Source organism: Boleophthalmus pectinirostris, unplaced genomic scaffold (assembly GCF_026225935.1).
Source record: "Boleophthalmus pectinirostris isolate CB_2022bp ecotype Guang Dong unplaced genomic scaffold, ASM2622593v1 HiC_scaffold_4, whole genome shotgun sequence".
NCBI lineage: Eukaryota > Metazoa > Chordata > Actinopteri > Gobiiformes > Gobiidae > Boleophthalmus > Boleophthalmus pectinirostris.
In genome coordinates this window covers 4,966,332-4,983,406 of record NW_026571353.1, presented here as the reverse complement: position 1 = coordinate 4,983,406, position 17,075 = coordinate 4,966,332, and the positions used below count along the sequence as shown (strand labels likewise).

Here is a 17,075-nt window from a genome sequence, read left to right as displayed (position 1 = left end):
CTGTTTACTTCTGCTTGACTGGGCCCCAGTGTTGAACTGAACTCCACTTCTGCCTCAGGGAGCTCAAACTGACAGGCATTTAAACTGTAACAGCACTTGTCGGTCGTGTGCATGTGCTTTAGAGCAAATCGACGAGTAGGCCATTTCGACAGGACACCGGCCCAAAAGTGTCCCAGTCCACCTGGAAAACTCCCAGTGCTCCAGTTGGCCAGTCCAGCACAGCACCCAGGGGCCCAGCTCCAGATCTTGAGCTTGATCCTGAGTCTTGGTCAGAGCTACTTTTTTTTTTTTTTACCTGTTTTGTACCTATTGATACTTTGCATACAAGTTTTTAAGGAATACAAAATGGATTTAAACAACACACTGTCAGGACTCTGTGATCAATACAAGTGTGCTTAGTCCTGTTTAGGGGTTAGGGCACAAAACCAGCTCGCTTGTTGTAGTTCCAGCTAAGTCCGTTCTTTCTGGTCAGATTGTGTTCAAATAAAGCTCAGATGAAAGTGTAATAAACCCTCAGACAGAGCAGTGCCTACAGTTAGCATCACACCTCCAGGGAATGTCGCCACGCCCCCTTTTCAGTCAACAAATCAACCGGCAGGCAGGACGTGTCTTTAGTCGACCGTGAATTTGTTTAGTTGGCTTCAGCCCCATACGGAAGCCAGTATTTTTGTTTTCATCTTTGGTGCGTTGGGTAGAGGTCAGGGTGATGAGAGCGAGCACAGCGGTGAGCCAATCCAAATTCAGTCCAGCACAGCATCTCTCTGATCCTACAGGTCCCACTTCAAACTCCTGCTGTTTTTGATTTTATTTTTTTTATATTTTACAAAGAAAATGTAAGGGCAAAAAGCTAATCGTATTCTGATGTGACAAATTACTCTGGACGTGTTTGGAGAAGATTCTGCAAGTCCGAGTAAATGATGACAAAGAGGGCGCCGCGTTGCCTGATATTCCGCTTAGGTTTGAAGTACGTTTTGAAGTTGTACTATATTTGACATTAGCTTTATTATTGCTTGTGAATTTTAATAACTTGTAGCATATTTATGAAGTTTTGAAAAATGCAAATGTAAAACGCAGTGGTGGACGGTAGCGAAGTAAAAGTAGTAAAGAGATATTTGTTTAGGTATCTGTACTTTTCTTGAGTACATTTTAAAGGGGGTTCTTTTTATTGCATAGTTGGAGATGTATTAAAGTTTCAGAGGTAGTGATTTTGATACAGATTTGAGACAGAAACAACTGATTTCTTTTTCTCTTTTTCTTTTCTTTGTCTATTTTCTGTTTGCTCAGACTACAGATGTGTTAAAAATAAACCCCTCAGGATTTTCACAGGTCTCAGATAATAATAAAAAACACTTTTACTTTTCAGTTCTGTTCAAAAATCTATTTAAGTAGAAAGTACAGATACCTGCTCACAAGTAAAAGGTATCCACAAAAAATGTACCATAAATGTAAAGTTTGCTTACAGTGCTTACCTTCCACCACTGTTCAAAACAAGACCAACCAGACTGATTATGTCCTTATATCTCTCTTTACACTCAGTGTTCTTGTATCTCTCTTTACTCAAGGTATTCTTATAATATATCTTTACACAGTGTTCTTGTATCTATCTCGCTTTACACTCAGTGTTCTTGTATCTCTCTTTACACACGGTGTCCTTATATATCTCCTTACACACAGTGTTCTTGTATCTTTCTTCACAGAGTTTGTTCTTGTGTGTTTCAGGAGTGAGTGTGCTGGTGCCTCACGGCGCTGTGCCTGAGGACAACACGTGGGACATGTACATGGCCATCACTCCTCCAGAGGCCAGGTCAGTGCACTCATATACTGTACTACAACAGCTACTACTACTTCTACTACTACTTCTACTGCTACTACTACAGCTACTACTACTGCTTCAGCACAGAGGCTTGACTTGTAGAGACTTGTATGAAATCTACATTCATCAAGTGGTTTAATTAAATATTCTTTAACTTAACATTATCACCAGCCAACCAAAGGGCATTTTGTGTGTAAAAAATACTACATATTTGGGACATATAAAACAGCAAAATGGAGAGCCTGGTTTAAATAGTTTGGGTTTTTTCACATGAATCTGTGTGGCATCCCCGTCAGCAGTGTCATGCATCCACACTGACTTACCCCCGTTAGCGTCCGGTGAGCTGAGATACTGGCCAGTTTTGGTGCTGAAGAAAGTAGTCCGGCAAGTTGGCTGGGGACATTAAAATAACACGTTTTTCTTCTCAAAACAATATGTGTTCAAAAGAGTGATACCTCACAAATCTTTTGTCCTCATAATCACTTGGCACTATTTTCTCTCTGTTCGTATCACTGCGCACTGCTGCCAGGTTTCACTTTGTTTACTGCTTGGAATGTTACAAGATCAAAATCAGACATGTCTGATTACGACACCGACGATGAAGACTTTGCCTTTAGCACAAAGCCAAGGGGACATCTTTATGAACCCGACTATACTGATGCCGAAATTGGCCAGATGGAGTTAGAACGGGCAGAGAGAGAGAGAAGAGAGACAGAGAAGTGGTACAAGTTGAAGCTGGAGCCGCAGTTGGAGCCGTGAGAGACCGAGTGAGCGACAATCACCATCACGTCATTTAGAAACTGGTATACAGTGAACATAGAGCCTCCACTGTGACTGAAGCATGGACGACTAATAGAAACATGGAATCATCCACACGTCCATGTAGATGCTGACAATAGTGTAAGTGACATTTACAATAGTAATAACAGTCGACTTATAAAGTTATGTTTTGTAGGAGCTTCACTGGTGATATGACACTGAGTGATTTACTGCACACAGAGTTACAGATGATTCTTGAGCCTGTCCTCTTGTAAACATAACAGCACCTATTTATTCTTACCTGGGTGCAGGTACAGCAGTGCTTCTAAACAGATTTCTTCCTTTGTCCTGGGCATGAAGGAACATACGAACATGCTTTGCACACGCAAAGCTTTTTTATCTTTGGTTTCCACATTGAAGCCTAAGGCAAGAAGCCAAAGTTGCCTCAGAGCAATGTCTATGGCAGGAAATAATGTATGCGGAGACGCCATTTTTTAGATATACTATATTCTTATGTATCTTATACAAGCTTATATACTTATCGCTCTTGCTCTCATGTTAGTTCTCTCACGTCGCTGCGGTCTGAGCAAGTAAACACTGCCAAACAACTGAAGAACGTGATGGATCCGTGCACGGCTGTCACCTGGCGGAAGCGCGCAGTGATACAAACAGAGAGAAAATAGAGCCAAGCGATTACGAGGTCTGACTTTTTTGAGGACAAAGGTTTTGTGATGTAAATGTATAACTCTTTTGAACACATATTTTTTTGAGAAGAAAAACACTTTATTTTAATGTCCCTAGCCAACTTGCTGGACTACTTTCATCAGCACCGAAACCGGACAGTATCTGCCGGACACTGTTGTGGGTAAGTCAGTGTGGATGCACAACTCTGCTGACGGGGATGCCATACAGATTAATGTCAAAAAACCCGAACTATCCCTTTAAATGTTTTCATGTTGGTGACATCTTAAACACAAAAAATGCAGTGGGCGTCTTTCGAGATTTAATTCTGCCTAATCTTTGGGTTGGAATTAGATTTCAACAAATCAGTCTTTCAAAAAGTATGGTATGTAACTTTCTGGATGATTCCGTTGAAACAGAACGTTTAAACCATACTTCAGCAGATTCTCCATGGAGATAGATAAGTTTTATGCCAGACTGTGGAAGATTCTAGCCAAAGAAACAGCATTTCCATGGAAACAAGCAGGAGGAGGTCCTCCAGGACAAATAAGAGTCAGGTTTGTGGAGATGTTGTTATGGTCCTATTGGAGAAAAATGTGCCGTACAGATGTGTGGAGTTGATTCAGTGAACTAATAAAACCTCTTTAGGGGGAGATTGGACAATGTTTGTGTTTCCAGGTGAAAGCTTTTGTGCCTCGCTTTTAGCTCCCATTTCTGTATGAAGTAAAAACCAGCCTTCTGCTCACAACATGCAGTTTTTAATTAACAAGCAATTCATTTGGTCCAATTAACATGTAAACAAACAGCATCAGTGCATTTTAATACGAGCTGATTTCATTGTTCTATCCCATTCTATGCTAACGCGGTATATGGCCTCAGTTTGTGCAGAGATCAGAGATTGTTTCTTGTAAAAACGCTCTTTAAATCTACAGTCCCCTAGGGAAATACTTTATTGAGCATTTCCACAAAGCGCAGCAATATTTGAACTGTAAGTAAGTACAAGATGGATTATTGCTGAGATGTTCCTCTTTCATATGCTAAGGATTATCTCACTAAACAACGCTCGTAGGCGGCATTTAAAATATCAATAAGAGAAATAGGGAAAAGAACTTCTATTCAAACCTCTATCAGAAAGAAGCAGAGGTGGTTAGTGAAGCTGTACACTGAAGTTGTACACAAGTAAAAGTACTATTTATTATATTATATATTTTTTAATATACAGCTCAAGTACAGTGATGGAATGAATACTATTAAAATGCAGTATTTAGTTACTTAGAATACTAAATACCTGCATTAAAATGTATTTTGTAACATTTCAATACATGGGCCATTCAGAGTACTGTATTTTTAATACTTAGAATACTTTTAAATCAAGTTACATTTAAATTATAAAGTAAAAACTCAATGTGGGATTAAAAACAGCTTTATATCTGTTTGACTGATTGTTTTGCATTTATTTATCACTAATTGTAGAAAAAAAAAATCACACATTTTTCTTTCCAATATCGAGCAATTTGAAGCCTAAAGTGTGTGATCAAGCACCACAATGTATTCCTATGAATTTAGAAAAGTAACTCTATTCTGAATGAGCAAGGTTGGCGCCACCTAGTGCCTCCGCTCAATTTCATTTCTCTCCAGCGACTAGGTCAGGAATCGAACTACATTAGGCGGTTTGCAAGAACCCCGGAAGTGCGAGTCCAGGCACCAGTGTCAGGTAGAAACAGAGGGAGGACCCAAAATGCAGGACTGCTTCAGTTGTTTAATGTAACACATCCAAAAAAACTTAAGAAACCAAATCCAAAAATCCAAAAAATAGAAACTACAACAGACATGATACTGACAAAGACAATGGAACAACCAAGGCCAGAGAAGAACACAGGGTATAAGCACACAGACGAAGGTGTAACACATTAGGGCAGAGCAATCAATCAAAACACACAAAGTAAAACTCAAACTACAGGCAGACAGGACAAATGTCAAAATAAAACACCAAAGGCACACTACACTACAGGAATAAATACACCAAAATAAGCAAAAACAACAACTACAGAACATGAACCATGACAACCAGCCAATCAGCGAAGAGCCTTACATTGTGTGTTGGCAACGATTCCCGAGATTGAGGATTTAAAGCCGGAACAAAGAGAATGTTTGGTGAATTTTATCAAGAGGAAAGACGTTATTGTCCTTCTTCCTTTGGGATTTGGGAAAAGCTTAATATACGAGCAAATAGCAGTAAAAATCTAATGCTGCGAGGTCAGACAGTTTCTACGACGTGAAACCGGCTGATGAATCGGGCTAAATCTGAATACCACCAAACGATAAAGTAACAGTTGTTAAATTTAAAGTATTCTCGGTACATATTCACTTACTTCCCAACACTGTCAAGTAGAAGTACACAGTAGTAGCAGTCCAAGAACCATAGCTGTTCTCATATAGATAGACCAAACTTTCTTCCCAAAGCCTCAGATCTCAGACGTGAAGCAGGGCTGGACTTGGTCAGTGCTTGGACAGGAGACGACTGGGAATACCGGGTGCCACAGTGTTGTTATGTCCTTAGGCAAGACACTTCATCCACATCGCCTAGTATAAAAGCGGTGAGAGAGAGTGTGAGTGTTGGTGGTGGACAAAGGGGCCGATGGTACAGATTCTTTTTCGCTTTTGGTTACAGTTTCTTACCACCACCTACTGTGCCGTGAATGAAAAATGCACAAAATTGTAAAGTGTCTGGAAATGAGCCCATATAAGACACATTTATTTCACGTAAGATGTAAGTTTATTTCAGGTGCCGTGTCATTCACCTTGCCAAATGCTATTCTAATGGACGAAAAAAAAAAAAAACTGCACAGTACACTTTTGGGCTTTTTTGATCTGATGTAACAATCCAGGGAAAATTCAAACACTGTGATTTCTGAGCTCTCAGAGAAGGCAGCCAGGTAAACAGGATTAAGCAAAATACAGATCCAGGTATGTTTTTGATGAGGGAACAACATAAGGCTGAATGAATTGGTGAACATATCTAATGGACATTTTTCTGACAAGCATTGTAATTTAAATTTGAGTTGTGGTTTGTTTTAATTCTTGGATTCTATTCAAAGTTTACATTTTAAACGTATTTAAACCTGTTTCACATTAAAAGAAATGTCACAAAGACTGAAATATAAACTGACAAACAAAAGTACTGTTTGTACAGATCTGAATTACAAGGTTAAGACAGGATAGTTTGTTGTTTGTGGAGGAAATTATGGTTCTTCAAAAAAAATTGCCTTTGCAGTTTGCTAATTGTGTCCATTAAAATTTCAGTTTCAATGTTTAACTTGTCTTAAATTGCGCAAAAATTGACTCTTGTGAGCTTTAAGCCATGTTATAATTTTATTATCTCTTCAAAACAGACCTGGAGCTGTGTTTTGTTTCATTCACACATGTTTGAGTAACACTTTATTATTCGTCTGTCTACACCAGACGTGTCAAACTCAGGCCCTGGGGGCCAAATTTGGTCCTCAATATAATTATATTTGGCCTGCGAGATCATATCAAATTTGTATTAGAGCTGCTCGCTGGCTACAGATAGATTATAGAGACATTAATTATTTAAAATTGTGTTATTATTTTATATTATGTTTGTTCTGGATTCAGTGTTTAAGTAAAACTGTTATTAATTATTTTTATGTGAAAAGCTTTAATATTACATATCTCAAAAAAAGAGAAAACATGCAGATGTTACTGAAATTTTTCAATAAATATTTAGTTTTTTAGTTTTTAATTTTGGCCCTCTGTGAATTTGAGTTTGACATCCCTGATCTACACCATGGTGGGTCGCAAGAGATTTTTTTTGGGGTCGTCTTGTAACGATCTGCATGTCGGTGTGTGATATACAGTTCTGACACCTGACGCATCTGTGCTCACCAAAATGAAGACAAAGCACAGAAACAGACTGAATCTGATCTGCTGCTGCGTCTCCTCCTGCACCCGGACTGAACACACTACAAAAACACAGACAGACCCACCTATCTCATTAGAAATGTTCAAATGTTAAGACATGTTTTCTAAAAATTTTTTTTGTATTTCTTTTATTGACTTTTTTTTTTTTTTTTCCAATATTGCTGGTTCAGTTGAATGTTGAAAAGAAAAAGAAATGTTCTGTATTTAATGTCCAGACAGGCAACTTATGGATCCTTTTATTGCTGCTTCAATTACTGTTTTTCATTGTTTAAAACTTGAGTAATGCTAAATGTTCAGAGACACAATCACTCAGTCAACAATAAAATATCCTCATTAATGTTCAATAATGTTCAAATCCACCTTTATTTTATGAATTACGAATAATGTCTATTGACTTGGGTCGCGAAAGTTTGTAACTTTTAAAATATGGGTCCCCAGAAAAAAAAGTTTGGGAAACACTGATCTACATCTTTAATACTCTAATAATACATGCTCTGTTCCACCTTGTGATGTAAGATAAGATAAGATAAGATAATCCTTTATTGTCTCCTATGGGAGAAATTTGTCTTGGGACAGGGGGTAACATGCTTTATCAAAAAACAGGACAACACAACACAAACAACACATAAAAAAAACACCATAGAACAGAATAAATATGAGACCAAGTCTGACCACGAGTGATGCACCAACAGGACCTTTAAATTATTCTTAACAGGAAAGCCCTTGCATTTTTGTATTCTATTAATAATTGCACATTCCCCTTGAGCCTATGTGCAGTTTTAATTATTGCACATTCCCTAAGCCTATGTGCAGTTTTTTTCACGTCATGTCATGTAGTGGTAGTTTTCAGCTACCTTTAAATCAGTTGAAATTGGCAATTCCAGACCTGAAATCATCCAAATGACGTTAGTGATGGTGTATTGAGTTTAAAAAACACAGTGGAGCACTTTCTGTATTACCAGATTATTATTTGGGAGAAGAACTCAGCCTAAATATGCAGAATTTTTGTGTTAAACATGTGTGAATGAAACACAAAAACGCAACTTCAGGTCTGTTTGTGATGAGGAAACAACAGAAAATAGCGTCATATGTTCCCTTTAATTAGAACAAAGATTAAATGTTAAATTAATTTGTGTATAGATTCTGTTTTACAAATAAACTTACCTTATAAAGACAACTGAACAACAATAGAACATATTTATAAATGAATTCACAAAACTCTTCGACTGTTATTCGCAATATGCCTTTCTCCTGGTAAACTACTTTAAAATCCCATAGTGCACAGTGCTGTATCCAGACGCACGCAGACATCGCCTCTCCCTCACAGCAGGACCGCGTTTCCCATGAGGCCGCGTGACCAATCTTACCCACAGCGCAGCTCTTCAGCCCTGCTCCTGTCCGTATACAGGCCAGTGTGAAGTGATAGGGGTGTCCATTTATACAGGCTGCCTCGGGGGGACGTCTGTGGGCTTTGAAGTGGAGGGCCGCTTTTCCCAGCATGCACCTCTGGAGGAAGCTCTGAAATAGTGTACCTACCTCCTCTGAACTGAATGCACTCGGGGTATATGGAGTGAGAGATGGGGGTGTAGTCTGGCTTTTTGAACAATTGGTGGAGTGGCAGAGTTGGATATATGTCTGTTATTAAAGAGACGTCTATGTTCTTTCTGTGTTCTAATGTAGTTTCCTCATCACAAACACACCTGGAGTTGTGTTGTGTTTTGTTTCATTCACACATGTTTAACACACAATGCCTGCATATTTAGGATGAGTTATTTTCTCAGATTTCAAACATTCTGTTCCACCTTGTGATTTTCCAATCTGGGTCCACTGAAGGTGCAGACTGTGATGCCAGCTGACACCTTTTATCCAGCGTATTATGGATGTCCAGTATTGACATTCCAAAGACCTCTGGATGAGGCTCATTCTAGTCCAAACAAGAACAATGAGAGATATCAACCTGGTCCCCATGAGGCGTCGTTGTGTTGTGAGGTCAGTTCATCACCACAGAAGCAGTTTATGAGGAGTCCAGCCAATATTACATGATCATTATATCCACAATGTAATGTGTGTGTCTGTACAGGCCCATGAACATGTGTGTGATATTGGTCACACATGAGAATGAATGTGTTTACTAGTGTGGAACCAAAATGTAATTGTTCATGAGTTGTGTGTATGTTAGTTGTGTGACTGTAGATCAGTGTGTTGTGTTTCACCAGAAAAACAAGAAATGGAAATTATTTTAATTCCAATTAGAATTTTAACAGCTACACTGAAAGAGAAAGGAACTGTTATACTTGGTGATTATCTGAAAAACTATTAATATTTGATGATACAAATGCATAGAATTATAAATAGATAATATTTTTTCTGAGATTTTGAGACCACTCCCGTTGCTCGATCCTTCGCGGAGTTATGACCAAAAACACATATTTGACCTTGATTACCTTGATCGGTTTCAACCTGTAACATCCAGTGAACCACGGTTATGTGTGTGCCAACTTGTGTGATGATTGGGTGAATATTTTAGGCTGCAGATGGTTCAGAAATTGCCGAAATTGTCAATCCTTTATAATGGCATGGCCTTTCAATTAACCTGTGTGACCTCAAATGACCTCGGATCATCACCAAACTTTTTTTTGTGGCATCGAGCACGGAGGCTTGATCCACGTACCAAATTTGGTGACAATCAGTCCTTAAATGGAATTATCGCAGGTGGACAGACACACGGATACGAAGGGTGAATACAAAACCTGGTCAACCCTTCAGGGACCAGGTAATGAGGTCACTGTTGACTTTTTTCTATGTTAATAGTAATAATGATAATGCATCAGTTTTATATAGTGCTTTTCTGGAAGCTCCGACCACCACCATCACTCAGACACAACACTTTTTGCATCTGACGCCCCACTGTGGCACCTGATTTTCCCACCGGTATCCCATCCAAGTACTGACCAGGCCCGGCCCTGGGCTTTGACAAGCTGATATGGTCATGTTCAATTTAAACTAACTGTAGACCATTTTTATAGGCCTGCTGTTCCTGGCCTCTGTGCAGAACTGTGATGCCATTTCAGACGCTGATATAATGTTCCAGTTAATTTTGTCTCAGCAGCAGGTAACTGGAAACACACACAGGTGTAAAGCATTTCCAGTTCACTCTGTTACTGAGCCACACGGAGCTACAGGAAAATGCAGGACACAGTTCACAGGTTCTCCACCTTCAAACTTCAAACATCAAACTTAAAATTTACCAGCTTTTCCCTGACTAACACATAGAATTTCCATGACCATTCATAATGTCATTTTCCTGCGCCTGTGTAGCCGCTGTTCTAATGTTTCTTATTGACGTCCAAGTGGGTCATAGTTACATGTCCAAATAGTGAATATGATTTGCAAATGTTTTAGTCCAGAATTGGTCTTGGACCGATGGACATAATATAGACATGATCTGTATGTCCATAAGACGTCTAATGTTCAGTGGGTTGTGGAATTTTGTATCTCCTGCACAGTCTTAGAAAGGACACCTCCACTTCACTGTTTCTCTGGTGTCATCCAGCTATTACACAATTTGTCCTTCTGTAGCATGATCGGTTTTCTTGGTTAGCTCGTCGAACAGACACAACACGCTAGGCTCTTCTCATTTTATCTGGGCCAGTGTGTCTCCAGGGTGTCCTTCTTAGCTCCTATTTAAACCTCCATGTGTGGAAGCATAGTCGGGCTTGAACAGCCAAAACTAACTCACAGTGTTGAGTATTCAAGTTCACCAGGTCCCAGGCTGATGGGAAATGAACTTCAGCTGCCTCAGACTCCAGAGTCTCCTGCCTCTGTACAACTCAAGGACAGGTTAGGACAACACTTATTTTCCCTCACATCAACCTTGGAACTGCCAATATCTGCTGAACAAAAGGTGAAAGGAGCTGTTTACTCGAATACTACTGCTTCATGACGTTAGCATGCTTCATCACAAGGTGGAGCAGAGCATTTGGAGCTTTGAGGGTGTGAATTAAACAAATCACAACTCCTGGTCTGTTTTTGAGGAAGACACAACATTATAACACGGCTTAAAGCTCACAAGAGTCCATTTTGTGTAATACAGAACGTGAAATGAATACATGCAAATGAATTTCAGGCTTCTGGTCATTGCACAATTCATACTCGGAAGGATTTTCCGAAAAAATTAGCATCAAACTTCTATGTTTGTTTTTCCCAGTGGGATGTGTCTATTGACAAAGCCAGTCTTTTCTCGTCTTTTGAACCATATCACTTTTGTTTCTGGTTCTGATATTGTCATATTTTAGTTTTGGGATTTGGACATCATAATTGTGTGGTTGTTGGATCCTAACAGCGGAAAACGGCTGGGATGGAATGGGCTTCGGAAGTTTGTGAATTTCATAAATTCAAAAGGGAATCAGATGTGTGTGACTGCAAACCTCTGTTCAAACTGTTTCTCTTCCCAACGGAATTGAAGAATAGTGAAAGGTGAAGGCGATGGTCAGGATTGATCCACCTGAAAGACGAAAAAGGAAACCTTTGACTGCCTAAGAAATTGTCCTGAGTTTGCACTGAACATTTTGTATGTGGAGCCATCAAAGTGGGATCCTGTTTGTTAAGTAAGAGGCACAGAAGACAAACAGACTGAGCTGCACTTTCTTGTTCTTGTGGTTTTACAGCAACATCACGTCTTGGTCTCTTTGCAGTGGAAGGTGTTTCTTGATGAACAGTTGGTGCCTTTCACTTTGGCGTTGACTTTTTATATTCGTAACCAAGGTTGAGCGCTCCACATACAAAATGTTCGCTGCAAACTCAGGATGATTTAGGCAGTCATAGGTTTCCTTTTTCATCCTTCCTGTGGATCAATCCTGACCATCGCCTTCGCCTTTCACTATTTTTCAATTCTGTTGGGAAGAGAAACAGTCTGAACGGAGGTTTGCAGTCACACACATCTGATTCCTTTTTGCATTTATGGAGGTCGCAAACTTCCGAATCTCATTTCTCGAGCCGTTTTCCACTGTTAGAACATCAAACAGCAACACAATTACAATCGCTGAATCCCAAAACTAACATATGACAATATCAGAACCAGAAACAAAAGTGATATGGTTCCAAAGAATAGAAAAGATCAACTTTGTCAATAGACACATCCCACTGGGAAAACAAACATGGCGGTTTGATGCTCACTTTTTCTGAAAATCCTTCCCACTATGCATGACCGGAAGTCCGAAATTCATGATGCATGTATTAAAATAGTGTCCGTAAAGCATATTTAGTTAGCTTTGTTTTATGTATTACAAACAAATATGACTTTATGTTCTTTATGACTCATTTTTTAATGTTTTTATTTAGACAATATTTTAACCCATATGTCAAATCCTTAGTAGTCGTCCTTATTATCTTATAACATATCGAGTGTTTTCTGTTTGAGAGAAGAACTCAGTCTAAATATGCAGTTTGTGCGAATGAAACAAACACAACTCCAGGTCTGTTTGTGATGAGGAAACTTCATTAGAACATAGATGAGGAACGAGAGAAAAAAGTGTAATACGGACCCTTAAAGATGCAATCAGTTTTAGTGAGGAAGAAAGACAGGACTAAAACGGAACAGATAATATCATCATTTTTTGGAGACAAGCTAAAATAAATAGTCACATTAGTCACATTGAGCGAAACAGCAGAGCTCTAAAGAGAAAGTATTTTGTGTTTTTAGGATTTGAGATTGTGCAAATAAAGAGTTCACACGCAAAAGTTGTGTTTCGCTTAATAAAGATGGAGTCAGTGTTTTAGGGAACTAAGAAAGTTTCAAAAAAATCTTCGAAGATCTCACCACTTCTCTTTTTCTCCTCTACATCCCCTCTATCTCTCCCTTAGCTTTTACTTTCTCTCTTTCTACTCTCTCTCTTTCTCCCTCTCTATTCTTTCTGTCTATCTTTCTCCTTCTTTATTCTTTCTGTTCTCTTTTTCTACTCTGTCTTTCTCCATCTCTCTTTTTTCTGTCTATCTTTCACCCTCTTTACTCTCTGTCTTTCTTCTTCTCTATGCTAAACTCTCTCTCCACTTTCTCTTTCTCCCTCTCTGTTCTCTCGTTCTCTACTCTCTCTTCCTTCCTCTCTCTCTCTCTTTCTCCCTTTCTACTCTTTCTCTCTTCTGCTCTATCTCTCTTTCTCCCTCTCTACTATCCCTCTTCCTCTCCTTCTTTCTCCCTCTCTGTTGTCTCTCTTTTCCCTCTCTACTCTCTTTTTCTCCCTCTATTATTTTTCTCCCTTTCTCCTTCTCTGCTCTTTTTCTTTTTATCTCTCTTTCTCCCTTTCTACTCTCTCTCTCTTCCATCCTTCTTTCTCCCTCTCTACTCTCTCTCTTTTGCTCTCTCTCTCTTCCTCCCTCTCTACTCTCTTTTCCTTTTTCTCTCTTTCTCCCTCTCTACTGTCCCTCTTTCCATCCTTCTTTCTCCCTCTCTATTGTCTCTTTCTCCCTCTCTACTCACTCTCTCTTCCTCCCTCTCTACTCTCTTTTTCTTTTTCTCTCTTTCTCCCTCTCTACTGTCCCTCTTTCCATCCTTCTTTCTCCCTCTCTATTGTCTCTTTCTCCCTCTCTACTCACTCTCTCTTTCTCCCTCTCTATTCTTTCTCTTTCTTTCCCTTTCTACTCTCCCTCTTCCCATCTTTCTTTCCCCCTTTCTATTGTCTCTCTCTACTCTTTCTCCCTCTGCACTCCCTCTCTCTTTCTCTCTTCCCTCTCTACTTTCTTTTTCTCTCTCTTTCTCCCTCTCTACTGTCCCTCTTTTCCGTCCTTCTTTCTCCCTCTCTATTGTCTCTTTTCCCACTCTATTCTCTTTCGCTCTCTCTCTTTTTCCCTCTGTACTCTTTCTCCCTCTCTATTATTTCTCTCTCTTTCTCCCTCTGTACTCCTTCTCTTTCTCTCTTTTTCCCTCTCTACTCTCTCTCTCTCTTTCTCCAAGTCTACTCTCTCTTTCTCTCTCTTTCTCCCTCTGTTGTCTCTTTCTCCCTCTCTCCTCACTTTCTCTTTCTCCCTCTCTACTCACTCTCTCTTTCTCCCGCTCTTCTCTCTTTCGCTCTATCTCTTATTGCCTATCTACTCTCTCTCTCTTCCATCCTTCTTTCTCCCTTTCTAATGTCTCGCTTTCTCCCCTCTGCTCTTTCTTTCTCTTTCTCCCTGTCTACTCACTCTCTCTTTTCACTCTCTGTACTCTCTTTCTCTTTGCTCTCTCTCTCTCTCCCTCTCTACTCCTTCTTTCTTTCTCTGTCTGCTCTCTCTCTACTCTTTCTCTCGTTTTCTCACTCTCTACTCTCTTTTTCTTTTTCTCTCTCTTTCTCCCTCTCTACTCTCCCTCTTCACATTCTTTCTCCCTCTCTGTTGTCTCTCTTCATCCCTCTCTCTCTCTCTCTCTCTCTCTCCCTCCCCTCTGTCTGCAGTGTTGGTCGCCCTACAGCTCGTCTCTGTGTTTACTACACACAGCTGTGTCCCTGCAGCCTGCTGCGCCTGTCATCTGTGCACCTGTCAATCACCTGTCAGGCTGAGGCGAGACAGGGCCTATAGCACAGAGCACAGCCAGTGGGCCATACAATATGTCTGCCAGACGAATGCGGAGCGAGACGCTCTCACATAAATGTACACGTGTGGCTATGACAATGTGACACTTCAAATTCAATACCATCCCACTTCAGAACAAAGTGATGGAAGTGTCTTGCCCAAGGACACAACACAAGGCTGCATTTGTTGTTGCTGATAGGATAAGGTATATATAGTTTGCAGTATTCTAGAGGGGGGATTACACTTCTATGAACTACTAACTGTAACACATAACATGTTTAGATCATGTGTCATTAGTAATGCTGATGGTTTCACTCAGCCCCAGTTCAATCTGTATGACCAGATCACACGGTTTCAAACTCCACAGCTCATGATTCATGTTCTCACTCTGTATGAACTAAGAGGTGACAGGATTTCAAACAGGTCTGATATTCTTATGTCCTTTGATTGCTGATCGGGAGCTGGTCGTGAGGTTTTAATCAGTTCTCATGGCCCCATGTTTACTACATGAAGTACGACACATGATTAAAACAAACTTCGGCCCGATCCCAAAAACAGTCACACACATGAAAAATTGGCTCAAAAAGGGCCAAAAATCGCACTGGCTTAAGCTAAGTCACTCCCCTTTCAGAGCACTAACAATCAGTGTGCATCCTGCAAATCAAACTACTGCACATTGCATCAGGTTTCTGAAGTTGTAGTGTTTTATGTGTATGTGTATATATATATATATATATATATATATATATATATATATATATATATATATATATATATATATAGTCGCAAGAGATTTTTTTTTGGGTCACCTGGTCACGATCACGATCTGCATGTAGGTCTGTGATATACATATACATACATCTTTTCCGCGTACCCCCCCCACACACACACACACACACACACACACACACACACTTCTTCTCTGTGCCACCGCCTTACCTAACCACTTTTGTGTGGGAAACACTGATTACCATTTTTCATTGTTTAAAACTTGAGTAATACTAATTGTTCAGAGACACGATCACTCAGTCAACAATAAAATATCCTCATTAATGTTCAATAATGATCACAAATTTATTTTGTGATTTACAGATAATGTCTATTGACTTGAGTTGAAAAGATTTGTGACTTTTAAAATATGGGTTCCCAGGAAAAAGGGTTGGAAAACACTGTCGTATATCAGACGGATATGGACGAGACTTGGAGAACCAGTTGATGGTGGAACAACTTTGTGGAAGGAGTAGCTGATGAAAATGTGTGGTGTGAAAACTTCTGTATGTCCAAAGATGCTCTTGTTGCTTTAAACACATCCATACCCAATCAAATGCCACACACTTTTGTGTCACTGTATGCATGCAGATCTCGCCTAAACGCAGAATAAAAAGTGAAGACGCGACTTTTGTATTCTTTGTTTAGGCCGTCATCATATAAACGTAGCCTGAATTCACTTTGTATTTTTCTTGAGTTTTCAAACAGATCTTGAAACTATTTTGACTTTGTTTGCTCATGCGTACATTTTGTCACCACAGTAAATGAGTATCCCACCATAGACATACATGTAGAACCCCCCAGAGTGATGTCACGGTGAAATATTAATATAGCATGACACAAGTTCTTAGTGAATAGAGCCTATATTTCTGCCTCATATTTGATAGACCCCACTATACAATACAGTAACTAGTCTGTATCTACTGCCCATCTCTCCACTCTCCTCTTAGGAGCTTAAATTCCCGTCTTTCTCCCATCCTTTTCTTTGGCTTTTGAGAAGAGCTCATCCAAATCTTCTGAAGGCCCCGTTTTGCTGAGGTCGGACATATTCCCTTTGCCTCCGAGCTTTTTCCAATCCCTTTGTATTGGAAATTAAATCCTATCCAACCTACTGAGGCAGGATCTCCTTTGTCCTGGTCAGAGAGAAGCGGCAGTTTAATGATGAAACTGCTTTACATATGTGAAAAAGGAGGAAGACATCAGGGAGCCGGCGCCGTGGGGTATTTATTGTTGTCGAAATATCTGCCAGAACAGTTTAATTCCACGTTTTGAAGCTCGGAAGGTTAGCAGTTTGTGTGTGGAGTGGAGGGAGAGCATTACTGAGGAGGTGAGTGGTGATGTAGTGTTTGGAAGTTCAGAGCCAGAGGAGCCACTGTGTTTGACTCTGAGCGGCTGCCCGTGCAAGTTCGGAAACTAATACTAATCAATATTAAAACTACTGTATTTTTCGAACTATAAGTCATACTTTTTTCATTGTTTTGGTGTTTCCTGCAACTTATACTCTGGTGCGACTTATATATTAAAATGTTCACACTGACAGCCACAAGGGGGCGCTCTAGTCTTGTGTGTC

At 39.8% G+C, this 17,075-nt stretch overlaps 1 protein-coding gene across 1 annotated transcript in view; it reads left to right on the top strand.

Annotated features, from left to right (window-relative positions):
* The window catches only part of unc5db (unc-5 netrin receptor Db), a 386,593-nt gene that overhangs the window by 264,278 nt on the left and 105,240 nt on the right, over window positions 1-17,075 (top strand). Inside the window, exon 11 of the mRNA XM_055161477.1 lies at window positions 1,720-1,804. Within this exon, the coding sequence (XP_055017452.1) occupies window positions 1,720-1,804 (85 nt within the window). The remainder of the gene's footprint in view (window positions 1-1,719; window positions 1,805-17,075) is intronic.